This window comes from Peromyscus maniculatus, chromosome 12, assembly GCF_049852395.1.
Source record: "Peromyscus maniculatus bairdii isolate BWxNUB_F1_BW_parent chromosome 12, HU_Pman_BW_mat_3.1, whole genome shotgun sequence".
NCBI lineage: Eukaryota > Metazoa > Chordata > Mammalia > Rodentia > Cricetidae > Peromyscus > Peromyscus maniculatus.
The window spans coordinates 42,710,790-42,736,962 of NC_134863.1; the positions used below are offsets into that span (position 1 = coordinate 42,710,790).

The following is a 26,173-nucleotide window of genomic DNA, read 5'->3' on the forward strand; positions in this document are numbered from 1 at the left end:
GAGATGTGAACTCAGGTCCTCTTTCTTGTGCAGCCAGCACTTTAGCCCCTGAGCCATCTTTTGTGTCAGGAGACTTCCCTCTGTGAAGTTTTCTATCACACAGAAATGCTGTGTGCGTTGTCTCATTCATGTATAGCTCTCTCCTTTATCAACATTGAAGCACGCTTGTGATCAGTGCCAGTGGGTGTTTGGGCATTGGCATTCCTGTTCAAATGTGCTCATATGTTTTGATTATAAAATTAAGCCGGCCAGTGGTGGTGCATGCCTTTAATCCCAGCACTTGGGAGGCAGAGGCAGGTGAATCTCTGTGAGTTCGAGGCCAGCCTGGTCTCCAAAGTGAGTTCCAGAAAAGGCACAAAGCTATACAGAGAAAACCCTGTCTCGAAAAAACAAAATAAAATAATAGTTGGCTTATTGTCAAACTAAAGTCAATACCACAAACTATGTTTTTCACACCTTCCTTTTGTTACCAAACTTTCAAGTGTCAGTGTGATAGATATTATTATCAAAAAGAACATATAGTCCACATTTTAAAAAAAACCTTTCATTTTATACAGGTTTTAAACATAATTTTGACAAAAACATTAGTTTTTACTACAAAAATTTTAGCACCATGGCTGTTCAAGCAATGCAAAAAAATTAGGTGAAGAATACTTTCAAATGTTCAGTGTTGTAATTGGCATTTGTAGTTGGATGCATGTATTCATCTGATAAAAGGTATTTTTATGTTAAAGGATTTTGTAATGATTCATATCTCTTGGGAAATTTCTCCTCTCTAGCAAAGTTCAAAAAATTTTGTCATGTTCCGTTACATGGTCCTCAGTCAAAAGCTCAAGATAAAATCATTTCATTTAAAGATATGTTTTATCAGGATGTAACTGCAGTGTGTTGAATCTAATGAGGGGAGACTGGGGAAAGAAAATTTGAGCTAACACAGGCTCTCATTTTTTAGAGTGAAACTTTAATGCTACAAAATTGGATTTTTTACAATAGATGAGAACATCCCTGTATCTCAGAGGTGATCTTTCAATCTGGTGATGGGTAGGGTACCTGTGGCCTTTGCAGGTTTGCATTTTAAATCCTCACCCCTGTGTAACGTCTATGAAGGAGAGAGAAACTAACCAGTAGATCTGGACTCATTCAGCCAAGACTAATGACGTGACATCCCATCCATCCTGCCCCACTGTCAGTCTCTGCTGATTCAAGATGAAGTCATAAGAGTTTGTGAAAGAAGTTGATGAGAAAAATACCTAGTGGTTAGTCCCAGACCTGACAAGCTCTGTAGTCTTGGGAGGATGCCTTTGTAAAGTTATCCTTCCATTTGTACCATCGTTTAAGTGACTCCAGTCCCAGAGTGGAAGAGAGGCAGAGAGCACTTGTTGGGCGTTTCCTCCAGTGCTACCCTGCACTTGTAAACTGGAAGCGCCTGATCCCCAGTGAACAAATGTTGGCTCTGCCTAGCATCTGATGAACAAGGGGCCAGTTGTTTGTGGTTTTTATAAATAAACCAAAAGTATATTTGGAATTTCCACACACAGGGAGAGCCAGAACAATCATCTCCTTATCTAAAATAGCTCTCAAGCTTGGTCTGGACATAACACAGGCCTGTCTGAGTCCATTCACAAAGTGTGGTATCAGGAAATTGAAAATGGTCCTCGTAGCCCTAAAGGGATGTCATTTGGAACACCTGTTTGGAGGGAAGTAAAATGGGAATTGGGCCCACGCAGCTTCTTTCTCTAGCCAACCCCTGTTCTTGCAGTAAAATTGGATCATTCTTAGGAAATGGCACTGCCTATTTATGTATTTAGCTATCTTGATCTGATGTATATAAATTATAGCATTGCCGCTTAGTTATGTTTAAGAATCAGATTGTGACATATTTTCATGTAATCTGTGAGTTGTGGTTAGTCATCACTGGTCCTGCTGACGCCTGAATAAATTGTATGACACTGCAGTAGTCTAAATAAACTAATATTATATGAGCTCTGTAAAATTCTAAGAGCCTCCATGGTTTTAGGCTTTGCCGGGGTTCAAGTCCAGAGAACTAACCCATTTCATTTACTTTCAGGTCTTCTCCAATGGACACCTTGCCAGTGAAGAATATGATGTTCCTCCTCGGCTTTCCCCTCCTCCTCCAGCCACCACCCTTCTCCCTAGCATAAAGTGAGTTTCATTGAATTGGCAGACTGTGTGTCTAGGCATGATTGTATGGAAAAGAGTAGTTTTGAGTTTCTTGGTACAGAAACTACAAGGTAAATAGAAAGGAACCAGTAAAGACAAAAGCATCTGAGTCATGTTTATAAATTAAAATATCAGATGTTGAGACCTCCTAGTTCTGATAATAGCTCCTGAAGACTTACTAAACTCTTGAGAAGACTAACAGAACAGTGGGGCAAGAGCTGCACAGCAAGCTCTCTCCGCCAGCCTTCTTCTCCTTGGCTTTGACCCCCTACCCAGTCTGACATCATCATTAAAGTTCCACCAAGCTCCCTACTTCTCAGATATCTTCAGCACCCAAGGTCTGTTGATTGTCCTCATGGGGTTTTTCCTATCCAGTTAAGCTTTCCATTGCCAGCCCAAACTCACAGCTAGACTTCTGAAAGACTCTTCAGAATGTCATCATATCTACTCTAAGTTGGTATCAGTGGAAGCAAAGCTGGGAATTGGGGACATGGCATGCTAAACCATTAGGTGATATCTAGCCAAGTCCCCACTCCCCTTCGTCTTACATACTCTCTTCACTGAAGCTGGTTTGCCTTCCCTCCTGATTTCCCCATCCCTCTTCCCACTCCCACACCAGCTTTGCTTTCTCTTTTATAGCTCTGGCTTCTTCTGTTAGTAGTCAGACCCTTCAGAATTTAACCAGCTAAAGTTTCTAGTGTATTCTAATGCTTACCCTATGATTGTATGCACATCTGTCTGGCTTGTGTTTTTGATGGAGCCCCCCACCCCATACCCTACTTCTTCCTCAAGATCCATGTCTCAGCCTCTGCTTTTTATAAGAACTCATTTAATTTCAGTTCAGAGATTAATACTGATTGGCATTGCCAAGCCTGGCAGTGTATACCTATAATCCTAGCACTTGGGAAGCTGAGGTAGGAAGATTTCTGTAACTTTGAGGCCACTTGAGATATATAATGAGTTGCAGGGCAGCTGGAGCTTCAGAGAGAGTCCCTATATCAGAAAACAATAGAAAAGACTGATTTGCATTCTTGTTATAGATTATTGCTCATTATATAAGTAATTATGTACTCTGCTAAACTGGTTTCCTAATTTTAAAAAGATAAAGGTTTATACCTTCTAATATTCTCATGGAAGATTAAAAAAAATTGGTTTGCTTAATTTTTATCTGCTAAAATCTTCAAGTTTGTCATTTTCTGTTGTTTATTCCTTTGTTTGCTTTGGTTTGGGCTATGGATCGAGTTGTGTATCTTGTGCATGCTAGACAGCTCTACTGACAACCAGCTAAGGACTTCCTTTATGATCAAAAGCCTCGGAACATCTTCATTGCTTCCTCTGGAGGTCTTTGAGCTTCCACTAGATTTACAAAAAGGAGAAGCTTAATCTCAGCTTCTAGAAATCTATCTACTCTAGAAAATAATATTTTATCATGTGTCATGTCAGAAGAGAGCACTGTACCAAACAGTGTTACTGTGGGATGTCTTTCTGTAGGCTGTGAAGATGTGTTGCTCTGATTGGTTGATAAATAAAGCTACATTGGCCTATGGCAGGACAGGATGGAGCTAGGTGGAAAAATCAAGAGAGATGGGAAAGAAGAAAGGAGAGTGGGGCAGACACTGCTAGCCCCGCCAGGAAAAACAAGATGTAAAGTACCAGTAAGCCATAAGCCATATGGCAAGGTATAGATTTATAGAAATGGGTTAATTTAAGATACAAGAGCTAGCTAGCAAGAAGTCTGCCATGGCCATAGTTTGAAAATAATATAAGCCTCTGTATGTTTACTTGGGTCTGGGCAGCTGCGGGACCAGGCAGGACATAGAAAAACTTCCAATTACACAATGTAATGCTCATTGATTAGTTTTAGGAGTTTAAGGAGTACTGTTACAAACTTTGCCAGTGAGACATGTTTCATAGCCTGTGGGGCTGGGTGGGGGGAAGACAGAGTGGAATTTTCTATCATTCAGGGGAGAGTAGAGAAGTTGAGCTATTGGATCCTTCCCTAAAGGAGCTGCCAGGTCTGTAGGAAACACAGCAGTCAGAAGCAGTTACAAGCACTCTGTGTCATAGAGTCTAGTCAGTGAGAACAACCTTGATAGTTTAGTTCATGTATACTCTAATATGTGTACATACAGTAAGACATCTGAGCTAGCTCCATAACCTCTAAATTCAGGGTCTTCAGGAACAAATTAAATGAGGTGGTCCTAGTTACTTATTAACACTTCCCACCCCCTGTGCTTATTTAATTATAGCTGAGTATGACTGGAGAAGGGGTTGTGGTTTTCTTTGTTTAGATTTGGTCCTTTTATAAATTAATGTGACCTGCAAATTCATAGCTAAGTACATTCACTGGTAAGCTTCTTATAATTAACTTTGTAAGAGCCTCTAAGATCAGATTATATTTTCTCTTCATTTCCTAATTTTTTCTCAGTATTTCTAATTTTAACTAGAAAAATACTTTAGCAAACATGTTTAGTAGCAGAATAGTTTTGATATTGTATGTCACAAGTTATGCAAAGTTATAAATTGGATTTTATTATTATATTTATCTTTTTCCCCTAACTATAATTGTAGAAATTATGTAAAGTATATAAAAGAAAATAAAATTATAATCCTAACAGCACATAGACATACCCAAAATACAAATATCAAAATTTAATACGTGTGCATTTTTTTCATTGAGACCTATTTTAGCATCATTTTGGTTATTTGTGGACATGACTCCATGCTCTCCCTTGTCATTTGATGTCATCACATCCATTCTTCCTCAGAGTATATATACTGTTTTTTTTTTTTTCCTGTGAAATCCTGAAATTCTGAAGTCAGCAGTAGAATAAAACCACATTGGGTTCCACACTTTACTCCAGCACTCAGTAGTGCCATATTTTAAAGAAGGTACCCTCTCTGGGTCTTCTGTCTATCTGGCTAATAAGTGAGAGGATACATTTAACTTAAATGTTGTCTAAAATCCTTTGAGCTTCAATTGCCTATGCAGCAATTGCTATGAGTTATTCACTATGTGATGTCAATTATATTGGAAATTTTGGTGACCAAATGCTCTCAAGTACACTTGGCTGACCATATTCTATTGCATAAACCAGTATGAGTTGAACTATTGTCCTTACTAATGTTACTATTATAATGGTTATAATATTTTTATTATAATCATTGTGTTGTTCATAATGTTATTATTATTATATCTGATATAATGTGGATAATGAAATTGTACATTGGATAATACCTACATCTTCTATTATTAAGACTGCTCTACTTTGACCCATTGGAGAGTATGGTCTGAGTCCAGCGAGCATACACCATTGGCGGATAGTAGAGAAAAGGTCTTAGGAAAATGCCTATGCTCTCCGACATAGGGTTATTGGACATTTAGATCCCTATCGCCATCTTAAATTATTGGTCAGTGTTCAAACATCAGGCCAAAGTCAAATTATAAATCACTGCCTAAAATAAACTATGCTTCTCACAAATAATGAAAACCTCAAGGTTAAATTAAGAATCCGAAAGCTAGCAGTTAGCATTCAGTTTCAGTCATGTTATTAAAGTGGTTTCCAAGATTACTAGACATTTGATACTGGTACTCGATGCCCATTTTCTTGAGGGAGAGGGATATTCTGTGAGGTTTCCCTTCAGGCTAAACTTCATCTTGGTGATCATGTGACTCTTATTACACAATTTATAATTTATTTCTGAAAATATGATAGTGTATAGTAAAAGTAAACAGAAACAATCATTATTTGTAGAGATACTTTGTTTCCTGAATTTTTTTTCTAAATGGTTTCTACTTAACATTATTGACACCTGACTATAAATACAAAGCTTTAAGTAAACACTTGAAATATAGGTATTTATTATAATAAATTTTATAGAGAGGACAAAAAATACTACATGGATTATTTTATTTTATATTTAAATTGTAGTATAATATATATTTTATATATAAATGTATATTGTATGTTGCTTATTAAATTATATTTGACTAACTTCATTTTTAAGTTCTATCAAATGGAAGACATGGTTCAACCTATGTTGGCCTTAGCATACTATACTGCCAAATGAACAGAGATGATCTTATAAATAATAATGGAGTGGATACTTCCAAGTAAAACAATGTTGTAGAATGCTGAAGGATGTCACTGCTCTCAGAGAATGGTTTCTTATGCTTTGCTGTTTACAAATGGACCATTGTACTTTTGACACATTAATCACAAGCTTTCAAATACCTTGGAACCAATACTGCTTGGTTCATACTTTTCTTAAAAAGTTCTCTGCTTTAGAAGGTAGTGGTGTTTATTGTTGTTACACATCCTTTAAGCAAATAAGGTACTAATTTCATGGGTTCATTGAGAAGAGAATCCATTTTTTTGTCCAGCTATCTTATTTTCATTCTGTTGCTATGCTCACTGGAGACTGAGGAGAAGATAAAAACTCCATCCCCTTCGGAATGGATGCTGTAATTAAGGAGAGTAGAAAGTAACAGGTGCTGTGCTGGATGTTGTCAGTTAGAGGGAAGTGCCGGCAGGCAAATCAGACTGGGAGCAGGATAACTGATGACTCACAGGCTTTCACTGGAGATGAGGTCCTGAGGAAAGGCTTCTCTTCTGAGGGTGTGTTTAAGCAGTACCATAGGAGAAAGGAGCTAGGGCCCACCCTGCCTGTGCATAAAGTGTGATCCCAGGGCACAGGTGTGGAATTCCTACAGCTCTGTCTCCAGGTTAAAAACACATCTGTGAAATTACTCCCTATCAAAGCTTCTAAAGCTCAAGGCTGCAGCACACTCGCCTTCTCTTGATAGCATGAAAAAAAACCCTCAAAATTGTTGTAGAACTCATGCCCAATATTTTTTGGTAAATAACTTACATGCTGCAGACACAAAATACTCACGTCAAATATCACTATTTGTTTTGCTCATTCTTGGGCTTTGGTTTCTCTGAGTTACAGATGTTCCTTGTCTGGGTAAGAACAGGGAAGCAGAAGAAACCTGAAATATAACATATGGCAGCTTGAGCTTCTATTTTAATAAAAACATTTGTAGCTTCACTTTCTGCCATTAGTGAGTGAACAGCGATTCTTCTATATAGAAAACAAGTAAAATGACATATTATTTGAAATGCTTTTCTGTCTATGAAAGGTTCTGAAAATGGTTGCTCTCTCTCTTTCTCTTTACCAGCTTGGTCATTTTCTTCTCTAATACCCCCTCATTATTTTTATCTAAAAGCTTGTAAGAGCTCCATTATGTGCAAAGTAGGGTAATCCTTGATGAACTTAAGGTCTCCCCTTAAACATTGCAATTCAGGCAGAAACAGTAAAATAACAGTATAGTAAACACAGTGATGAAAAAACATACACTAAGTATACATAATAGAAAAGGTCAAAGAAAATTATTGAATTTGTTGCCAGTCTCACAGGGATTTTTGAAGGGGTCTGCTTTTTGTTTTCAAAGAAAGTTGATGTGTCAAGGGTTGCTCCAATTAGGAATGAAAACCACTTGAGGGTAATATTTGAGGTGTGTTGTAGGGGTGAATTGTAATGGCATGTGCAGTCAGCCCTGTTATACACCTCACTCTGAGAATATGCAGTTCTCAGGAGCAATACACTTGTGAACCTTCAGCATTGAAAGATGTAAGTATTCACCACATACCTCAGAAGGCATCTGTGATGGTCTGAAAGTCGACCTCTTAACATCAAGCGTACGCCTTTGCATTCAAGACAGCAAATCAGTGTGTGTTTAGGAAGGCTCAGATAACTTTCAAGTCAAGGGGATCATAGTTTTGCAACCTGGAAAAGTGTACCCCCATGTGCAGTGACTCAGAAATGGCAGCAGAGTGCAAGACGTAGCAGTAATGTGGAGTGATATAACAAACAGTGTTGAAGTAATGGATACAAATGACTGAGTGATGACTTAGCATCTTTAACTTGGAGCCAGCCAAATAGCCTGTCCACTTTATTCCTTTGGGATCCTAGAAATATCATTTAGGGACGAAGTCTACCATCTAGATAGCATATACACAAACGTAATCCTGAGTCCATTTATGCCAGCCACCTCTTGTTGACTAACACATAAAGGTTTGGATGGGTTTTTAGAGGGGAAACTTGCTCTAAACACAGCAGTTAATTATGTGAGTTCGGATTTGTCTTGGTTATTTTGTACACAAATTCTTTCTTACTTGAACCTTTGTTTTCAGTTTCTTTTTGTGACAAGGGTGGCTTTTACTCTTCTTATTCCAAAAATGTAATAGTGAATGAAATGTGCTGAACAAATCTTAGAAATTGGTTTGTATGTACTTTAAGTAGAATATGATAATTTGCAGGAAAATTGATGGAGGTAGAATGTGTAAATATTGAGTAAGGTCACATCATCTCAGATAAAAATAAAAATCACATGTTCTCCCTCACAGTGTACCCTAGCATGTGCATGTACCTGTGAGTGAGTGAGTGAGTGAGTGAGTGAGTGAGTGAGTGAGTGAGTGAGTGTGTGTGTGTGTGTAACATGTGGGTACACTATAAAGTGTAGGAAGAAGTACAGGAAATAGTCACTGTTAAGTGAACAGAAAGGACTCCGTAGAGGTAATGGCCACTTGAGTGGATGTAAATACTCATTGTAATAGTAATTATCTTTGTAGTTTTAGTTTTAATGTGTCATATATTTTTCATTTCATGTGAGTGGATAAGTGCATAAATATATTTGATAGTGAGGGTATAATATCCATGTGAAGTCCCACAGCTTCTGACTGCCTACTCTAACTATAACAAAAGTTGCATAAAATATATAGAGTTTGGGTCTGCTTAATTTCACTTTAATGTCTTTTTATATTTACAAGTTCTTTATAATAAAATTTTAATAAAATTTTAAAGCATTAAAACTAAGGGAAAGTAGGGAACTTTCTTAAAAGACTTTATTAAAATATGATAAATGAGAAATACCAGAATGTATTTTTCATATTTCAATATAAAGAGCACAGAGCTTTCTTCACTTCTAGTTATAACACACCAAAATCCATTTAACCTGATAAAATCCCCAACTAGTAATTTCTGACACTAAGCCCTTATTGTTTGATAAACTACTAGAGAATTATTGCCTTTCGTATTTACATCAGTTGTTTTCTGACTACAAAAGAATGATTGATTGCCTTGCATTCAGCTGGGCAAGATCTTCTGTCAGTGAAGGTGAAATCTATAATTATCCATAGCAAGTGTGATTTTTTTTTTTTTGATTGTCTATTCTTGCACTGGCAAAATAGTCGATGGAAGCACTTGCTACAATGCCTGCCAACCTGAGTTCGATCCCTGGGACCCACGGGGTGAAAGGAGAGAGTAAGAACTGACTCCCACAAGTTGTCCTATGACCTCCCCACATACCTTGGCACGACCACACAGACACATAAATAAAGAATAAATGTAATACAAAATAAAAATGATTATTCATTCTTCCTAATGAAGTGCTGCTTTGGAAGTAACCTGTGACAGATTTGAACATTCCTGCCACAGGTGTGGTTATTAAATCTTAGGACAAAAATTTCTCTTTTCTCTCTGTACTATGTACTTAAATTTTGTAAAAGTAGAGTGTGCATTGAGACTGAGAGTCCAGGACATAGGACGGTGCATACAGGTCACACTTGCTCTGGTTCTAGAGACATACTTGTCCTTGCAGCAGTTGGTGAAATTGATATCTGTTTGTAAGAATTTAGCATTTGCAAGAAAATACAGTTGTTTCTATCCTATGAAAACACTGTCAGATCATCATTTTGAAACTTAAGTACTTGCCTGCCTTGAGTTGGAAGGTGTCTGCCAAGGTTTAGCCATATTGGCTGCAGCACCTCAGTTTATTAATGAGTGTTGTGCCCTGTGTTCTGGGCTTAGGTCACCATTAACTGTCATTGGATCCTAACATACCTCTAACAAACACAGCTTTAACAATCAGTACTGAAAACTTCTTCAAAAAAGGATTGAAATGTAAGCTTTTGAAAACTCCTAAAGGAGTCTTTTCTTTTATCCCTGAACTCACTAGAAATGTATCCATACAGTTGAAACTTAAAAATCTTGGGCTTTCCAAACTATCTTTCCAAATGGGCACATACGTACATGCACACACAGAGAACACCTCAGAAATTATTCTCCATTGTAACAACTGTTCATCCTAACTGACCCGAAAAGGAAATAATTCTAGAAAAGTCTCTAAAGTCCAAAGCTTTGTGAGCATTACATTAGGGATATGCAACTGGTAAAGTATGCAAATGTTCCAAAAATTGAAGAAAAAAATCTGAAAAAGGTTCAGTTCCAAAGAGTTCAGATAGGGACACTCAGTGTGTGGCAAAAAGAAATCAAAATGAAAAATGTATTTTGTGGCAAGAATAAATGAAAATTTAAAAATGCATAGGCATGATTGCCTCATATACCAAAGGGCCCTTGCTCCCTCTACAGAAGGTGCTGAAACATTACACCTTTTTTTTTTTAAATGAAACATTTCCTATGTAGTTCCTGATGATTAAAATGGATTTGAATCCATGTTTTTCTAGTACCTAGCAAACTTGCCATTGAACATTTTTCCTTTGGAATCTTTCTTGGCCAATAACAGGGTTAGAGTAAATTTCACAGAGGAAGTAGGAAGTACGTCTCATTTTTATATATTTACCCAAATGATGATGTAAAAAGCTCAAATTTATCATGGTATTAGATAATTGTTTTATTCATTGTAACTCCTTTTACCAATTAGATACTGCAAATTATAAAAATAAAGCCTTTCAAATTCAAAAGTTGAGCGAATTTTGGGATTATCTGCTTCTAATTCTGGTCGTGTTTGGTTCTCAGTTCTTGCTGAGGGCGGAACACTAGTGCGAGGCTCACCAGCTCCCAAGAAAGTTGTTTCTTCCCTTTATAGCTTTTTAAAACTCGAGGTACTAGCCACAGACTACACATTTGAACCTTTGAAGAACTTCCTGTTTATAAGGCACTTTCTTTATTTTATAATTTACTTTTTTTCCTTATTGCACCCTTTAAAAACCATAGGTATGAGTGTTTTATCTCAACGTTTCAAGGCCTTTCCATTTATATTGGATGTAAGAACCATTTATAGTTGAAGCATGCAAGTGACAAAGTAGCTTTTTCCTTTGTGTATGTCACATCAGATCTCCCTACTCTGAATATTTATGATATTTAAACCAGATTGGATTTTGTTTTTCCTCTTGGTAGGTGTACTGGTCCATTAGCAAATTGTCTCTCAGAGAAAACAAGAGACACGGTAGAGGAAGATGACGATGAATACAAGATTCCTTCATCCCACCCTGTTTCCCTGAATTCACAACCATCTCATTGTCATAATGTCAAACCTCCTGTCCGGTAAGAAGATGAGCATCCTTGTTCCATCCTGCATCTGCATAAACATCACCAGACTGTCAAGCATGGGGGTGATTTGTATGCAGTTCAACCTTATGTGTTTGGCTAAAAGTCTGTAACTTCCTGTTCCTAGCCTATCCTTTCTATATATTTTCTTCATTGCTTTTAGGTATAACATTTTGTTCTCTTCACACACACCACCCCACCACAGAAAAGCCAAATTACAATGTAATAAAATGTAGCTATATGTTACTTATAATGATGATTAATGCATGCATTTCCCCTAAGGAATTTTAATGAGTTTCATCAGCTGCAAGCATATATATCATGAAGAAAAATTAGTGCTTAGAAACTAATATTAAGGTGCTAGGTCAACCTTCCTTAGAATTTTTCTTCATAATGTGAAGACTAGTATAATTTATATCCATTTTGCTTCTTGATATGTAATGTGCTTCTACTAAAATCATAAGACAATGGGGGAGGGGCCCTAAAGTTCCTTCTCTTAACTTCTTTTTTGACCAAGTACTGTTTTAACCTCTTGGGTGGGACAAGAATATAAGCACTAGTTTCCTTTTCTTATTCTTTTTATTGTTTGTTATACTTACTGTAATGGAGACATTCTTGGTCTTTGAAGTGTCAGCCACATTGAGTTTTATAAGAGCTATCAACTGTGGCTTACATATATTACTGATATTGATATATCAGTTTGTCTTTAAGCAAAATCATGATTTTGCATGTGTGTAACTTAATGTAATTAATAAAATGTAATAGCATTTATATGATAATTTTTTATCTTCCTGACATGTCAAGTATGTAGCAATCTAATCTTAGCTTTAAAACTTATTTTCTGAGCTTGGGTTCCCCTTGCATAATATCCCTGGGGCTATGCTTGGCTGCTCTGCTCAACCCCTGCTGGTGGTGGCCCTGACTCCTAGAGCGTCCTAATGACTGAGTGATGGGAGACAGTGAACCCATCAGCCATCTGTCCCATGGCCTGTCTCATTCTGAGGCCAGCTCAGTCAGCTGATAGCATTTTATGAGAAGTGTTTCCTTCTTTTGAGGTGAACACTTCTCCAGGTGTGTCACTAGGTAGAAAAGGAAATACTTGGAAAAGAAGTGGATCTTTGTGTGTGTGTGTGTGTGTGTGTGTGTGTGTGTGTGTGTGTGTGTAATCTTGGTTGTCCCGGAACTCGAGCCATAGTCCAGGCTAGCCTCAAACTTAGAGAGATCCACCTGCGTCTGCCCCCTGAGTTCTGGGACTAAAGACATGTGCCACCACCACCCAGCTAAGATCTTTTTTTAAACCGGAGTTGTGTCTCATAAGGGATAATGGTGGGCAAAGTTACTCCCCAGGCTTAATGATGTGCTGTAGTCTGCGCTTTTACTGATCATGATAAGAGCCAGCTATTTCTTGTTAAAAATCCCATTGAGTGTTATTGAGAAGAAAATAACTGGGAGGATGTTTGTTACATTGGGAGAAGCTAGCACCCACTGAGCTAATAGTGGGAAGTCTCACCTTTTCATCAAGTATAAATTGCTAACAATTTCCAGTTCTTTGGCTCTTACTAAGTGTAGTAATTTTTTAAAAGCTGAAATTGGACAGGAATGTTTTGGTCTCTCTGGGATTCTCATTCTTTTCATGGTTGGAAGACTGGAGGATACAATTTTAGTTCATCAAGTTTTAATTGTCACCTCATAGTGAATGAGATTTCAGTGACTGGCCTCTTGGATACTGAAAGTAAATTTGAATTATAGCCATCATATCCATCTCTCTACAGTTATAGAGAAGTAATAAATGTTGCTAATCCCTAAACTTAATTGTAATGAATTCTTTATCTAATTTGTTCTCGAAAACCAATGGATGGAGTGACATCTCATGTCATCTGCAGAATACTTCCTCTCCATAGCACTCACTTCCTTTTCCTGTATGCTACTCACCCCATTCCCTTTGGAACATCAAGAAAAATAAATTGTCAATATGTGGGAAGTGAAACAGTAAATGAATAATTCAATTCAGTTTCAGCAAAATCCATCATCATTATGAAGATTCAATACGTAACTATTCTTAAATGAACCATATCTTGCCCGTTAAGAAGAAGTGGCCACCAGAGAGAATAGAAATGAATTTCAGATGAATCACTCTTGTAGTATCTATTGAAATATCCACTGTCTCCTCCATTATGTATGCACTTTTCCTTTGCTCTAAGAAATCGGAATAATTCAAAAAAGTCTAAAGCGTCCTTTTCTGTGGCTCCTTATTAACCAGCTGTTACCAAGCCAGGTACTAAAGAGCAAGTGTGTTCTGTGCTTCCTGGCCCTCCTGGATCCTCCCATGCCCCAGTTTCATCCAGCATTGATGCCAACACCAAAATCATGCCTTTTTAGTGAATTAATATTTACCTGGATTAAACACTTGCTCTGCATCCAGAGCCTTTGCTGACATCCCTTCCCTAAGGTGTCCAAGAGCCAGAGTTTGCTCTGCACAGTAGTAAGTGATACAGGTTTAGAAGCTGTAGGGCTTTGAGTGTTCTGTGCCGAACTTAAATGAAATTGTTGACCACTTCATAGTAGTTCCTCTCTTTTAAGGCCCTAGTCTAATTTTATTTCACAGAATGCTGAAGTTGCATAAACAAACACATTCGATGCCATCAGCAAATATTGAGGCCATTAGAACTTACATAGTTTTGCGTGGCATATACTTCCCTATCACTTCAGAACTTTGGTCAGGTACAACTGAAATCTTGCAAAGAGATATGTTAGTTGCACAGACGTGTTTAGGTTTTCACCAGCTCTTGGCAGTTTTAGTAGCTCTGGTTTCAGATGGGGAGAGAGACACTTTTACCTTCAGACATTTACATCGGATTTTAAAGTTCATGGCAGGGTAGTTGCATAGTGTTACTAGTACTTTCTTCCAAAAAGACAATTGTTTCTGTTTTGTAGTCTTATTATCTTTGTAGGTATGACAGTCCCCTCTGTGATCCTCACTTCACGCTGGCCCTGACATTTAAATGATTCTTACCCTCTGGTCTCCACATTAGGTCTTGTGATAATGGTCACTGTATATTGAATGGAACTCATGGTACGCCTTCAGAGATGAAGAAATCAAACATCCCAGAGTTAGGCATCTATGTGAAGGGTATGTATGAAATGCATTTTCCTTTGCAATCTACATCTTAATGGCTGGAATTTAAAGGCAAAGTTCCCTTCTGTGTTCATACTGAAAATACATTAAGGTTTTGTGTTATCCTCTAGGAGATGTTTTTGATTCAGCCTCTGATCCAGTGCCATTACCACCTGCCAGGCCTCCACCCCGGGACAACCCAAAGCATGGTTCTTCACTCAACAGGACGCCCTCTGATTATGATCTTCTCATCCCTCCATTAGGTTGAAACTTTAAAAACAGCTTAAACAACCCCTGCCCTCCTCTTTGTATCTGCATTATTAGATTTAAGAGTCCAGTATAATGCAGACTCTGGATTGAGAATTTACCTAATCTTGGAAAGGGTCCTCCAGGTGATGGTGGCTCCTGCGTTCATGTGATAATCACTCTACCAGAAAAATTAATGATATAGGAAATAACTGTGAAATTTTAAGAGGTTTTCATCTTTTATATATTTTAATGTGTCTGAATTTTCTATAATAATGCACTACTTTTATAATCAGAGCAAAACACTTAAGCTAGTTTGTTTGAAGCTGTATTTCAACTATATCATCCTTTCAAACTAAAACAAAATGATAACCTAAAAGAACTATCAATGAGGATTTCAGCAGGTTGTCTCTTCTAGAAGATTTAGTGTTAAGACCCCAGAGTGTTGCTCACTCTCCTGGCCTGGGTCTCAGTGACATTCAAGTGATGGTCTAGAGTGGTAAGGCAGGTCTCCTCCAAGTGTACTAATTCTTAGTAAGCATGAGCTACACTTTACTTCAGCATGAAATGGGCAGGCACTGTTAGGTTAACTAAATTATTAAAAAGTACATATTTCATTCTAGAAAACAAGAACAAGTTCTGTTTAATCCATTTATAAGCTTTCTGAATTGTTTGTTAAACCACTAAGAATATTAATGAACTTCTGTATTTCCTGATATGCACCCTGACCAGTATTTTGAACTGTCCAATTACAATGTCTTTTGCTTCTTTTATTGGTCGGGGGTTTTTGTTTTGTTTTGTTCTCTTTTTCCTCATCTGCCTGAATTCAAAGACCTTCCTAACTTCTTGTCTATAGTCTTGTTTCCTTGTTTGCTTTTTCTCTGTGTTGACTATGGATCCATTACTCAAGTCCCGATGGTCTAGATTACATTATTAAACAGACTTCTCTGTGGGTCTTTCAGGGATCTGTGTGTTTGCATCTGGTCTAGTGAAGTCATTTTGTTGTTGTTGTTGTTCAATATGATAGCCATAGGTGGATGATGACCTTGCTCTTTAGCTAATATAATAGAAGTTACAACCCATTTCTCTTCTTGGGCCTTGCTCTAGCTTGTCCGTTGCATCAGTTCATACTGTTCACTCAGCTAAAGACACTCACTTCTTGATTTTCCTGAATATCTGTTTCCAAGCCTCTGGTATTCCACATGTTCCTAATTGTCAATACCTCACAGATGCCACTGGTATTTCTCTTCTCTCGTCTCATAAACTCTCCTTTATAAGACCAATCACACACTTTGACCTGTCAGTCATAAATGTTTGTGAACAGGTTTTAGCTCCCTTTGTTAGAAGCTACTTAAGGTTTGATATTCATAACAGTCAATTTCTAGTATGGTGCTGATATGTAGGGGCAAAAAAAAAAGATGTTTGAATTTGATCATGTGACAGCAAGAGCCTGGAATGGTGACAAATCTCTCCTATCTCCTCAGATACTTTTAATTAGAAAAATATTTATGATTAGATCAAATATTCTGCATATTTTTGCAAAGCAAGCACAATGAATGGCAAATTCACTTTAAAGTATTTATATTTAATTCATTCAGCTTAAATACATGTGAATTTTTATTATGAAGCTGTTCATATATAGCTTGTCTCATTGATAGTGCATATGACATACATATTTGAAAACTATATTTCATTCACTTTATTTTTTTAAGGGTTCAAGGTAAGAAAGACTCTGAGTAGTCTAGCACCGTGTGGCAGGAAGAAGTACATAGACATAAGACCACACTGCAATATTGTTTATACTTTCAATAAACCTAGATATACATACGTGTAGGCCCCTAGCTTTGTGGCCATTCAAAAGGGGGTCTCCATTGACGTGTTCTTCTCTGGAGATGACTGCCAAGTAAACAGTCCATTCTCCTGGACTTGTGCGTGGGCTTTGTATTTTGATGGTGAATTGAATGCTTGGAACAGTTTAAATGAATTACAGTCCAGTGGGACAAATGTGAGAGGTGGTTCGAAGTGTTCCCTGGCATTAAATTATATGTACATGGTGTGATTTTTCTCATGAGAGGCTATGAACTCTCTTTATTGCTCAGAGATTTCTGTTTTACTGGCTTTACTGATAATAATTTTCAGTTCAGAGTTCTGGTATACTAATAGTACAAAGGTTACAAAGGGACCATGAGCTGATTCATAATCGAAAATGCTGCTTTTTATAGAAAGACTCAGAAAGCAAAAAGAAAGTTTTCATAGGGGTGTTTTGGTGTTTTGTGTGTGTGTGCATGTGTGTGTGTATTTTCTCTCCACACTCTTCCACAAAGTAATCAATCCCATTATGAAAGTCAGGGAACTATTGAATAAAAATTGCAAATGAACTTACTTAGATGTAGTGGGAGAAAAGTCAGCCATGGCTTTGGCTTGATTCTGTATGTTTTGATTAATGGAGTTCTACTATTGATAATGACCTTTCTTTAAATGCAGGTGACGATGCTTTTGATGCCCTTCCTCCATCTCTCCCTCCTCCCCCACCTCCTGCAAGACATAGTCTCATTGAACATTCAAAACCTCCAGGCTCCAGTAGCCGACCTTCCTCAGGACAAGACCTTTTCCTTCTTCCTTCAGGTACGAGTGAGTGATAAGCCAAGAAAGAATTTTCTCTTAAACAAAGTACATCTGAGATCACGCCACCAAATTCATGTTCGTGTTTCCTGAGTCTCTGCCACACTAGCAGAAAGACTTCTGGGTAGTGAGAACAGTGGTTGGCTGGTTTGCTTGACAGCAGATGGATTTAATGGTGGAACATCACAGAGATGGCAAGAACAATAAGGAATCATAATGGTTGCCCAGGGCCCAGTGGCTGGCTCCAGACCCATGTGCATGTAGGCAGCACCAATTAAATGTAGTGGGCTATTTAATATTTTTAAAAAAGATGCAAAGTTAGACTGAAAATGTTGTTGTTGGTAGGGCAGAACATTGAAGGTGGGTGGGAGGGAGTTGGGACTGGGTTGTACATTGCATGCATGTAGGGAGTTTTTGAAAAAAAGAAAAGAAAGAAAGGACAGAGGGAACATGGTCTACATAGTATTCAAAGCCAGTAATACCTTCAGGTGCCAGTGGAGTCTATCTTCATGCAGCTTATGGATTCTTAGGGTACTATCTAAGGTCAAGTGTCCTAAGGTCATCTGCTCCAAGTAAAAAATAAGGCAAGCATATAGCCACAACTCTCCAGAGCTATGTTGTAGGCAATTTCTGATTGGCTTCCTGTGCATACCTATTACCTGCATGGTTTAAGTCCTGATTCATGTGGCCTCTGTGCACCAGCTTCTTTTACAACAAAGTCAGGATTTCCAAGAGCTAGCTGAAAAGATTTTGGTACATTTTACAAAATGTTTAATCATTTTTCTAAAGAAATGCAGTGGCACATTGCTAATGGTAGTTCTTCACTCTAAGAATAAAACTTCATGAAAGACATCCTTACTAGACTACTGTTCAGCTTCCTGCTTTTAGAATTCTAAAACTAAAGGAAGGTGGTGGCCCAACTCTCTCTGAATGTTTGCTACTGTGGTCCTCCTGCTGCATAGCGTGTTCTTAATTAGTGTACTTAAATTATTTCACAGGGCTGCGATTTGAGGTCCTTGAGATAATAGCCCAATTTAAAGACAAGATAGATACCTTACAAAAAGACACTGCCTTTTCTCAAAATATTAGATTAAACGCCTGCCTCTGTATGCCAGCCTTCTATGCCCTGCACACTGAGTCAGGTCCAGTGTGCCAGCCTTACCACGCAGTGACTTCTCTGTAGTTCAGTTTTCAGATTGCAGGAGCTGCCTTTCTACAAAGAAGCCTCGTGCCTCCAGCCCGATAGAGGAAGGGAAGCCATGCAGAGATACAGCTCAGTTCCTCCTTTGTGCTTCCCATCTTGGGCTTTCACACAAGATTTCTTTTGGCAAAATTATAATTCCCACTACCGTGCATGAGCCATCCATTAGGAACAAGCCAATCAAACATTAACAAAACCGGAGTCCTCAACAAAAGCCCCATGATTTCCTGTCCCCAAACCCAAGGCAACTGCTGGCATACATGCCTTTTTTTTTTCTGTCTAACAAAAAGAGGGAGAAAGGAAGCATTCCTTTGTGTGGCAAGGTTGAAATAGGCATTTCTGCAGCTTTGTGCCAGGGCCTGCGCTTAAGCAACAAAGCCAGGACAGCACTTAAGTCTTGATCGTACCCTGCATGGATGTCTTTGTGAAGGGCACGGGATGCACTGTGCATTTGGCAGCCTTATTATGGCTTTCTCTAACCTAGAGTCTCTTCAGGTTCCTATCCAATCTCAAAGTCACAATTCAAGTTTAAAGTCTAATGAAGTTGACTTTGTTGAAGAGAAGTCGTATTTTTAACTTGGAGACATAGAAGTTCATTTGCTTAAATAAAATACAAAGAAGTATCAGGTGATTGGCAACAGCCATGGAAAAGAACGCGGGGGCTATTATTTACTCAACCCTAGTGAAACGTTGTCATGATGGGGCTAGCCAGAGAGCTGATGTCATCTGGGAGGTTGCCCTCGCAGAGCTAAAGTCAGGTAGTAAAGTCATCTTCAGTGCCCTTCCCATGTGGAGGCCGCCATGTTCAGATGTGGGAAGTTCCAGGGCGAGAGCAGCAGTCCCTACTCCTTCTACAGCGCAGCAGCATCTTCTGGGGATTTGCTGTGAGTGGGAAGTCAGGCAGGACCTTCCTGTGCTTAAATTATACTCAGTACTACATTGCTTCTTTAGCAAATTGATCACATTGTGTATGTTACATTCTCTAAAAACGTATGACTGTATAATTACCCATTGGCTGAGGCATGTTCAATTTGTATGTTTTAATCGTAAATATGGACATTAGGCTTACTTAATTTTTACAGAATTTAATTGCCAAAGCTTTATTGATTTTCACATTTTCCTTATCAGAGGACAGCTAGTAATTATAACACTGTCTGGAGTAATTATTCTACATAGTGCCATTTCCTTTGAAATAGTAGCTCCAATTCCATAACTGTCAGCAGGGATACCCCTTCACCTTGTACGTCATCAGGAGCACTTAGCTGGAAGCAAAGTAGAGTGTGTCGCAATGGAACAGATCCTATGTGTTTTTGCTGTGGTCCTAATAATTTAGTGTATCCCTTTTTAGGTAAAATGGTTTAATGGAAAACATTTAAAAACTACGATTGTGTATTTTGTACTCCATTTATAATGCTGAAATGTATACAGATTTTAACTTCATTGACTTTTAGTGACTGTCTAGAAATAACATAGATATGTCTGGGAAGCCAGCGAATTGGCTCTAAGGCAATAAACCAGTATAGATACTGTGAAGGCACCATAAACCTGCTGATAATTGCTCCAGGAAGAGCAAATAAAATATTAATTAGCTAATAACTTTAAATGGTGCTTACCTTCTCTAGTCAGTAATTAGTATAAAAATGGGCAAATTCAAAAGCATGTAAATTCTTCTTAAATAATCACATTCTATATATTATTCTTGCCAAATTCAAATGAAAAACCAATGAACTAAACTGTAGCCTAACTGTATATATTTACAGTCTGTCTTTCATTATGTAAAGTCTTTGTTGTCATGGATTTGTTTTTAGTAGTTAAAGTATTTCATAAGAATAAGCTAACTGCCAAGAAGTTTGCCCGTTGCTGTATTTGAGTAAGGAGATATGATATAAACCATATAAGTGAGGAAAATGCTGTCCTCCAAATAACTTGGAATAACTTCAGAGATGGTACCTGCAGAAGAAATTAACATGAGAAAAACCTGAGAGTGGAGGTGATGGCCTATAAATTATTAGTGAGCCAAAGATGTCAGAGATAATGTTTTATTATTATTATTATTATTACTATGTTTAGAAAAGAGTAAGGTGCCAAGGCCTTTCGCCCAAGTACCTCTAATTTCAAAGTGGTTAGGCCTGTGCTTCTAATGACTTCTGCCAACACAGACTCGTATTCTCTCTGTCGTTCCACTTAATGAACTTTGTCATGTATAGTGAAATAATTTTTGAATCTACAATTTATACTTCACAATTTTACATGGCAAGGCTTTTAAAAAGCACATTTTTACTGTACATTCAAACTATTTTAATTAATGGTTATTTATTTATTTATTTTTTTTTGGCAATTGAGTTTACTATTCAATGAGCCAGGCTGACAACTGAGTATTAGCATATTTTGGAACTTGCAATATAGTGTAATGAATAAAAAATACCTTATATTTATAGATATTTGTACATTCATTAGCTCATTTACAAATTCCAAACTTCAGATATGTTTACAGGTTTATATTGACATACAGCTCATGGAGCCCAAGTGATCCAACGTATAGGCAAAGTGGATGCCATTTGCTTTTCATGCTTCCTTCTCAGCAGCTTTTATTCATTAAAGAGCATATGTGGGGACAGAAATTATAGCTAAGAGGAAGCTAAGTAAGTGATCTGAAAAGCTAAATCAAAATCTATAGTCATAATTTCAGAAGTAAAGTGAGCAGCTTTCCAGAACAAATGAATGAGTTAGAAAACCCACACAGTCAAAGTGGTTATTATTGGTCAGGAAATTAGTTATCCAATTCATTATGAGAATCTACAGTCCTTCAAAATTTCTCAGAATTCTTTCTTCAGCCAATGAACAGGGATCATCCTTTTAATTAAAAAATTATCTTTATTTTCAAGATCCCTTTTTTGACCCTGCAAGTGGCCAAGTTCCTTTGCCTCCTGCCAGGAGACCACCAGGAGACAGCGTCAAATCCAACAGAGCCTCCCAGGACTATGACCAGCTCCCCTCATCTTCTGGTGAGTTGACTGGGAACGGTAACAATGATGTCCTATTTTATATAGCACTTCTTGCTCTATAGCCTTGTCTTTAGTTTATTGCACTGTATCTAAGCATTCACTTATTTTTAACATCCTTTGTATTTGGCTTATAAAGCATCCATATGAAAGCAACATGCAGAAAACTGCCTCAGGGAAAGAAAAATGAGGCTTAATATTTTGTGTGAATAGTCAGTAAGTCCCCAGTCTTTGTTTCAGGAAATTTTCTTTCTTTTACCTTCCGTTTTGTCTCATCAGATTTGAGAAATACAGAAAATCTCTTTGTGCGTCTGCCCATGCTGTGTTTTTTCATTTCACATCAAGACAAAAGTCTTTCTAGAAGTAATACTACTACCAAACCAGTATTACTATTAATTGTTTTTGTAGTTTGTGTGTGGTTGGTTGGTTTTGGTTTTTTGAGATGGAGTCTCATATGTAGACAGAGAGTCTTCCTAATACCTGTCACTCCCCCAGATTTCATCATGCAGTTATTTGCTTGATTCATTTGTCTGTATCTTCTGCTTGTGTCTTAACACTTTCACGCGAAGAGTGTCACCTCAGGTTGCTGGAGTGACTCCACAGGCTGTGACTCCACAACAAATATTCATTTCTTACATAATGATGGCTGGGAAGGCCAAGAAAAATATGACATATTTGGTATTTGGGGAGCATTGGCTTCATTCTCCATAGGTGCCCATCTTCCTACTCAGGCACAGTGAAGTGCTGGACGTTTTTTATATCAATACTAATTCCTTTCCTGAAGGTTCCACCCTCACAACTAACTCAACCACCACAAATGTCATCTCACTGAACAGGACAAGCAAGAGCAAGGAACAGAGCCACAGCACTGTAACCCCAGCTCTTAGAACTGAAGCAGGGGCCTTACAATGTGTTTAAGAACAGACTGAGCTAAAAGTGACATAGTAAAGCCAAGGACAGTGTGGACTGTATAGGGAAACCCTGTCCCCAAACAAACCCTTTAAGTGATACACAGTGAGACCACAGTATTGCCATATCCCAGCTCTCTGGAAGGATGCCCAGCACAAAGAAGTATATAGATAGATGGGAACAAGGAAGGGACACTCAATCACTGATGTCTTCATTAAGCTGGATACATGGATTCATGAGCAACACATTCGGTTCCTCTTTGCGAACATCAGAAGTTTTTCCACACTCTATAGACTTTGTTGGATTTCAGTATTTCCACTTTTTCGTCTTATGCTCAAATCAGTTCACTGAAGATTTGTTAAGTATAATAGTCACGTACCTGAGACTTTCTGAATAAAGGTTATCAAGCTGCTTTGAGGAGTGAGAACAGTGTAGCTTCTCCATGGGGCCATACAGGAGATGCAGAATTCACTCTAAAACCTCAGTGGTGTTAACATTATGCATGACCTGGGAAAGCACAAATAACCTTATCGACCTTTTCAAATTCTGGTTCCTGTTGTCTGTCAGTTCACATCTAGCCACTCAGAACTTTCAGACCCTTCTGTGTGTAGACTGTAGTTCCAAGTAAAACATAGACTGAAATAATGTTAAAATAGACCTTTGGCAAAAGCACCACATCCAACTTGAAATAATATATTCAGCAGCACCAACTCTGTGTTAAAGGTATTTAAGTAGTGAGTATTTAAGAGTTATCACAAGACACTGTTTTCACGGCTTCTTTTGTGTTGGCTCTGTAACATGTGGACATTGTAAGCACAGGAGCATCACCCCTGCAGGTACTCAAGTGTTTGGTATGGGGTTAGCATTACAATAGAAATCTCAAGAGAGCTTGGAGTAGCAAGCACAGAAACATCCACTTAAGCTGAAAAAATTAGTTTTTCCCCTAAGAAATACAAGGTTACTGAGGACCAAAGCCAGTTGTAGCATCAAATATTTCATCCTACTTCCTAAACTTTTCATACACTAGCAAAGCACAGAAACAATGCCCTGTTTCTGACTTGTGTTTGTTAGCAAGGCAGCATGCTAGTTTTCCATAACTGCACATCTGTATCACCTCTGGATTAGGTATCCTCATTTAAAACCTGACCTGGATGCTATGTGCTTTCAGGATTCTGTTCCACAATAACCTGTTCTTATCGAAGTCTCTTTTAACTGACCTAACAGCAATTCTGGTGTGGTTAATAATTCTAAAACGTTGAATGTCTGTGACCTTTCAGAGCTATATAAATACTTGATAGTAGCTTACTCATCAACAAACTAGGAAAAGAAGAGTTCTGAAGAATTCAAAAATATAGTTCCATCAATTTAAAATTTTCTTTCTGTCAGGCAATGGCACACACCTTTAATCCCAGCACCCTGGGAGCAGAGGCAGGTGAAGCTGATTTTGAGGCCAGCCTGGTCTACAGAGTGAGTTCCGAAACAGCTAGGGCTACATAGAGAAACCCTGTCTCAAAAACAAACAAATAAAATGGATAAGATAAATTAAAATAAAATCATCTTCCTTGTTTGCCTTTTAAACACATCGTGTGCACAAGTACATCTAGGTAACTAAAAGGTGCTTCAAGTGTATTCTTTTCTCTCAAAGGAAATACGTTATAGATTAAAAAGTTAATGTTACTATTGGTATTTCATCCAATGATTGTGATAAAAAAGCAGTTACAAAAAATGAAATAAAAATTCACTGGCTTATTTCTAAATCACTTACTTCTGTATTGAGCTAACTTTTTGCCAGGAGTTGACATCTTTACATGAGCACATCACTCAGGCAATAGCTCATGTCTCTAATAACCACATATAAGTTTTGTAAACTTTTGATGCTGCTTTCCTCTTGTCATAATATATATCATGCTGCAGTTTGAATTCCTTAAGCATTCCATAATGCTTGTTCTTATATTGCAGTGTTAGCCTTGGTGGAGGTTATTCATATTATTAGCAGTTAAAAAGTAGTTCAAGGACTTGAAAACAATGTTAGAATGTCCATGACTCATGAAATGATTAAATTGCTAACTATACTGAGAAAATAAGGAGATACTGTTGTAATGGGGATGAACTGCAGTACTGTTTTCCTTTATTTATTATTAACTTAGTGGAAAATTGATGGGCTATTGAACAGACTGTTATATTACTACTCTTTCTGCAGATTTCAGCTGGAAATTATGGTTATAATTCACACAAAGGTTAGAAATGCATAGATAATCACCAGTGACAGGGTAAATTGTGTTTAACACTTAGTTTTGTTTCCACGATGGAAATTTCAGTGTGGTTGAGCCTTACCGGTTCATCTGGTAATTGATGCCACTTGAAAACCTTCGTGCACATGGCTTCAGTTTTAAAACCACAGGGCTGAAGTGTTTTTCCATGAGTATCTAAAAAGTCATGCTGCTCTCTGTGTATTCTAAGCACAGTGTATGTGAAGATTTTTATTTATTTGTATTGCACTGAAAACCATATGTGAAATCCTGTCTGTTAGTGTTTAAGGTAGTGTAGTAATTCAACATCACAGCATAAATGGGCTCGAAAAGTAATTGACCCAACTTATATTTGAATAACAAGATTATAATATATTTTGAGATTTTATTCACTTTTTATTTAGTTGAATTCACATTATTTCTAATTATCAACTATTATTGATATACATTAAAAAATTACTAGTCAAAGAGTTTTAATGCTTATTCTAAGAGTTGTACTTGCTTACTATAATACTGAAGTTCTGTTTCCCAGATGATATATGTGCATGTCATATAATATTTAATTTATTAAGCATTTACTATAGGACAAACTGTGATACATATTCTAGAAAGCTAGATATGAGGATCATATAGGTCATTTCATATACAAGTATAATATACACAATTCTTTTGTCCATATTCATAAAATGTTATACTTTATGTAATATATATGCTGTTATGCTTTAAAACATAGTTATAATACATAAATATAAATAAATGCATACAACTCTGCAATAAGCTTAATTTATAAAATATAGAAAACCAGCAAGCTTTAATAATTTTCTCAGGATCCCACAGAGACAAGCACCAGCCTAATAGAATTTAAGTTAATTCTGACAATTTTTGTAAGCTGTGCACACATTTATTCTTTTACTGTTAATCAAGTTTATGTCATGATTACCAACATAATCAGGGGCCAAGCTGAGACCGAGTTAGTTCATAATCAAAGATCGCACCTTCGTGTAGCAGTGATTGCTAAAACACATCTGGAACTCCAGTATAATAAAACAGGAACAGTCCTAAGGAACAGCAGGGACAACAAAGGAATGGAAGGTACTGGAAGCAGCAGACACCTCCCTGACCTTGGCAGAGCCCTTCGTGGGTTCTTGCTGCTTTTTCATATCAGAAAATCCCTGTTGGCATCTTGGTCTTCATTCTTGAACAGCTCACATCGGTGAAGCAGAAGGACTCTCATCTGTTTGCTGTAATTTTGTGAATTGCACGAGTATGACATAGACACTGAAGAGCACAATGCAGT

At 37.6% G+C, this 26,173-nt stretch overlaps 1 protein-coding gene across 7 annotated transcripts in view; it reads left to right on the forward strand.

The window, feature by feature from the left end:
* Positions 1-26,173, forward strand: part of Cblb (Cbl proto-oncogene B) — a 186,031-nt gene that overhangs the window by 151,225 nt on the left and 8,633 nt on the right. For 3 of the 7 annotated variants that reach the window (XM_006989988.4, XM_076548979.1, XM_076548978.1), the window contains exons 13-18: positions 2,069-2,163; positions 11,383-11,529; positions 14,565-14,662; positions 14,779-14,910; positions 17,378-17,518; positions 21,602-21,721. In XM_006989988.4, the coding sequence (XP_006990050.1) occupies positions 2,069-2,163; positions 11,383-11,529; positions 14,565-14,662; positions 14,779-14,910; positions 17,378-17,518; positions 21,602-21,721 (733 nt within the window). The remainder of the gene's footprint in view (positions 1-2,068; positions 2,164-11,382; positions 11,530-14,564; positions 14,663-14,778; positions 14,911-17,377; positions 17,519-21,601; positions 21,722-26,173) is intronic. The other 4 variants (XM_006989990.4, XM_076548981.1, XM_042259418.2 and 1 more) reach the window with 3 other exon arrangements.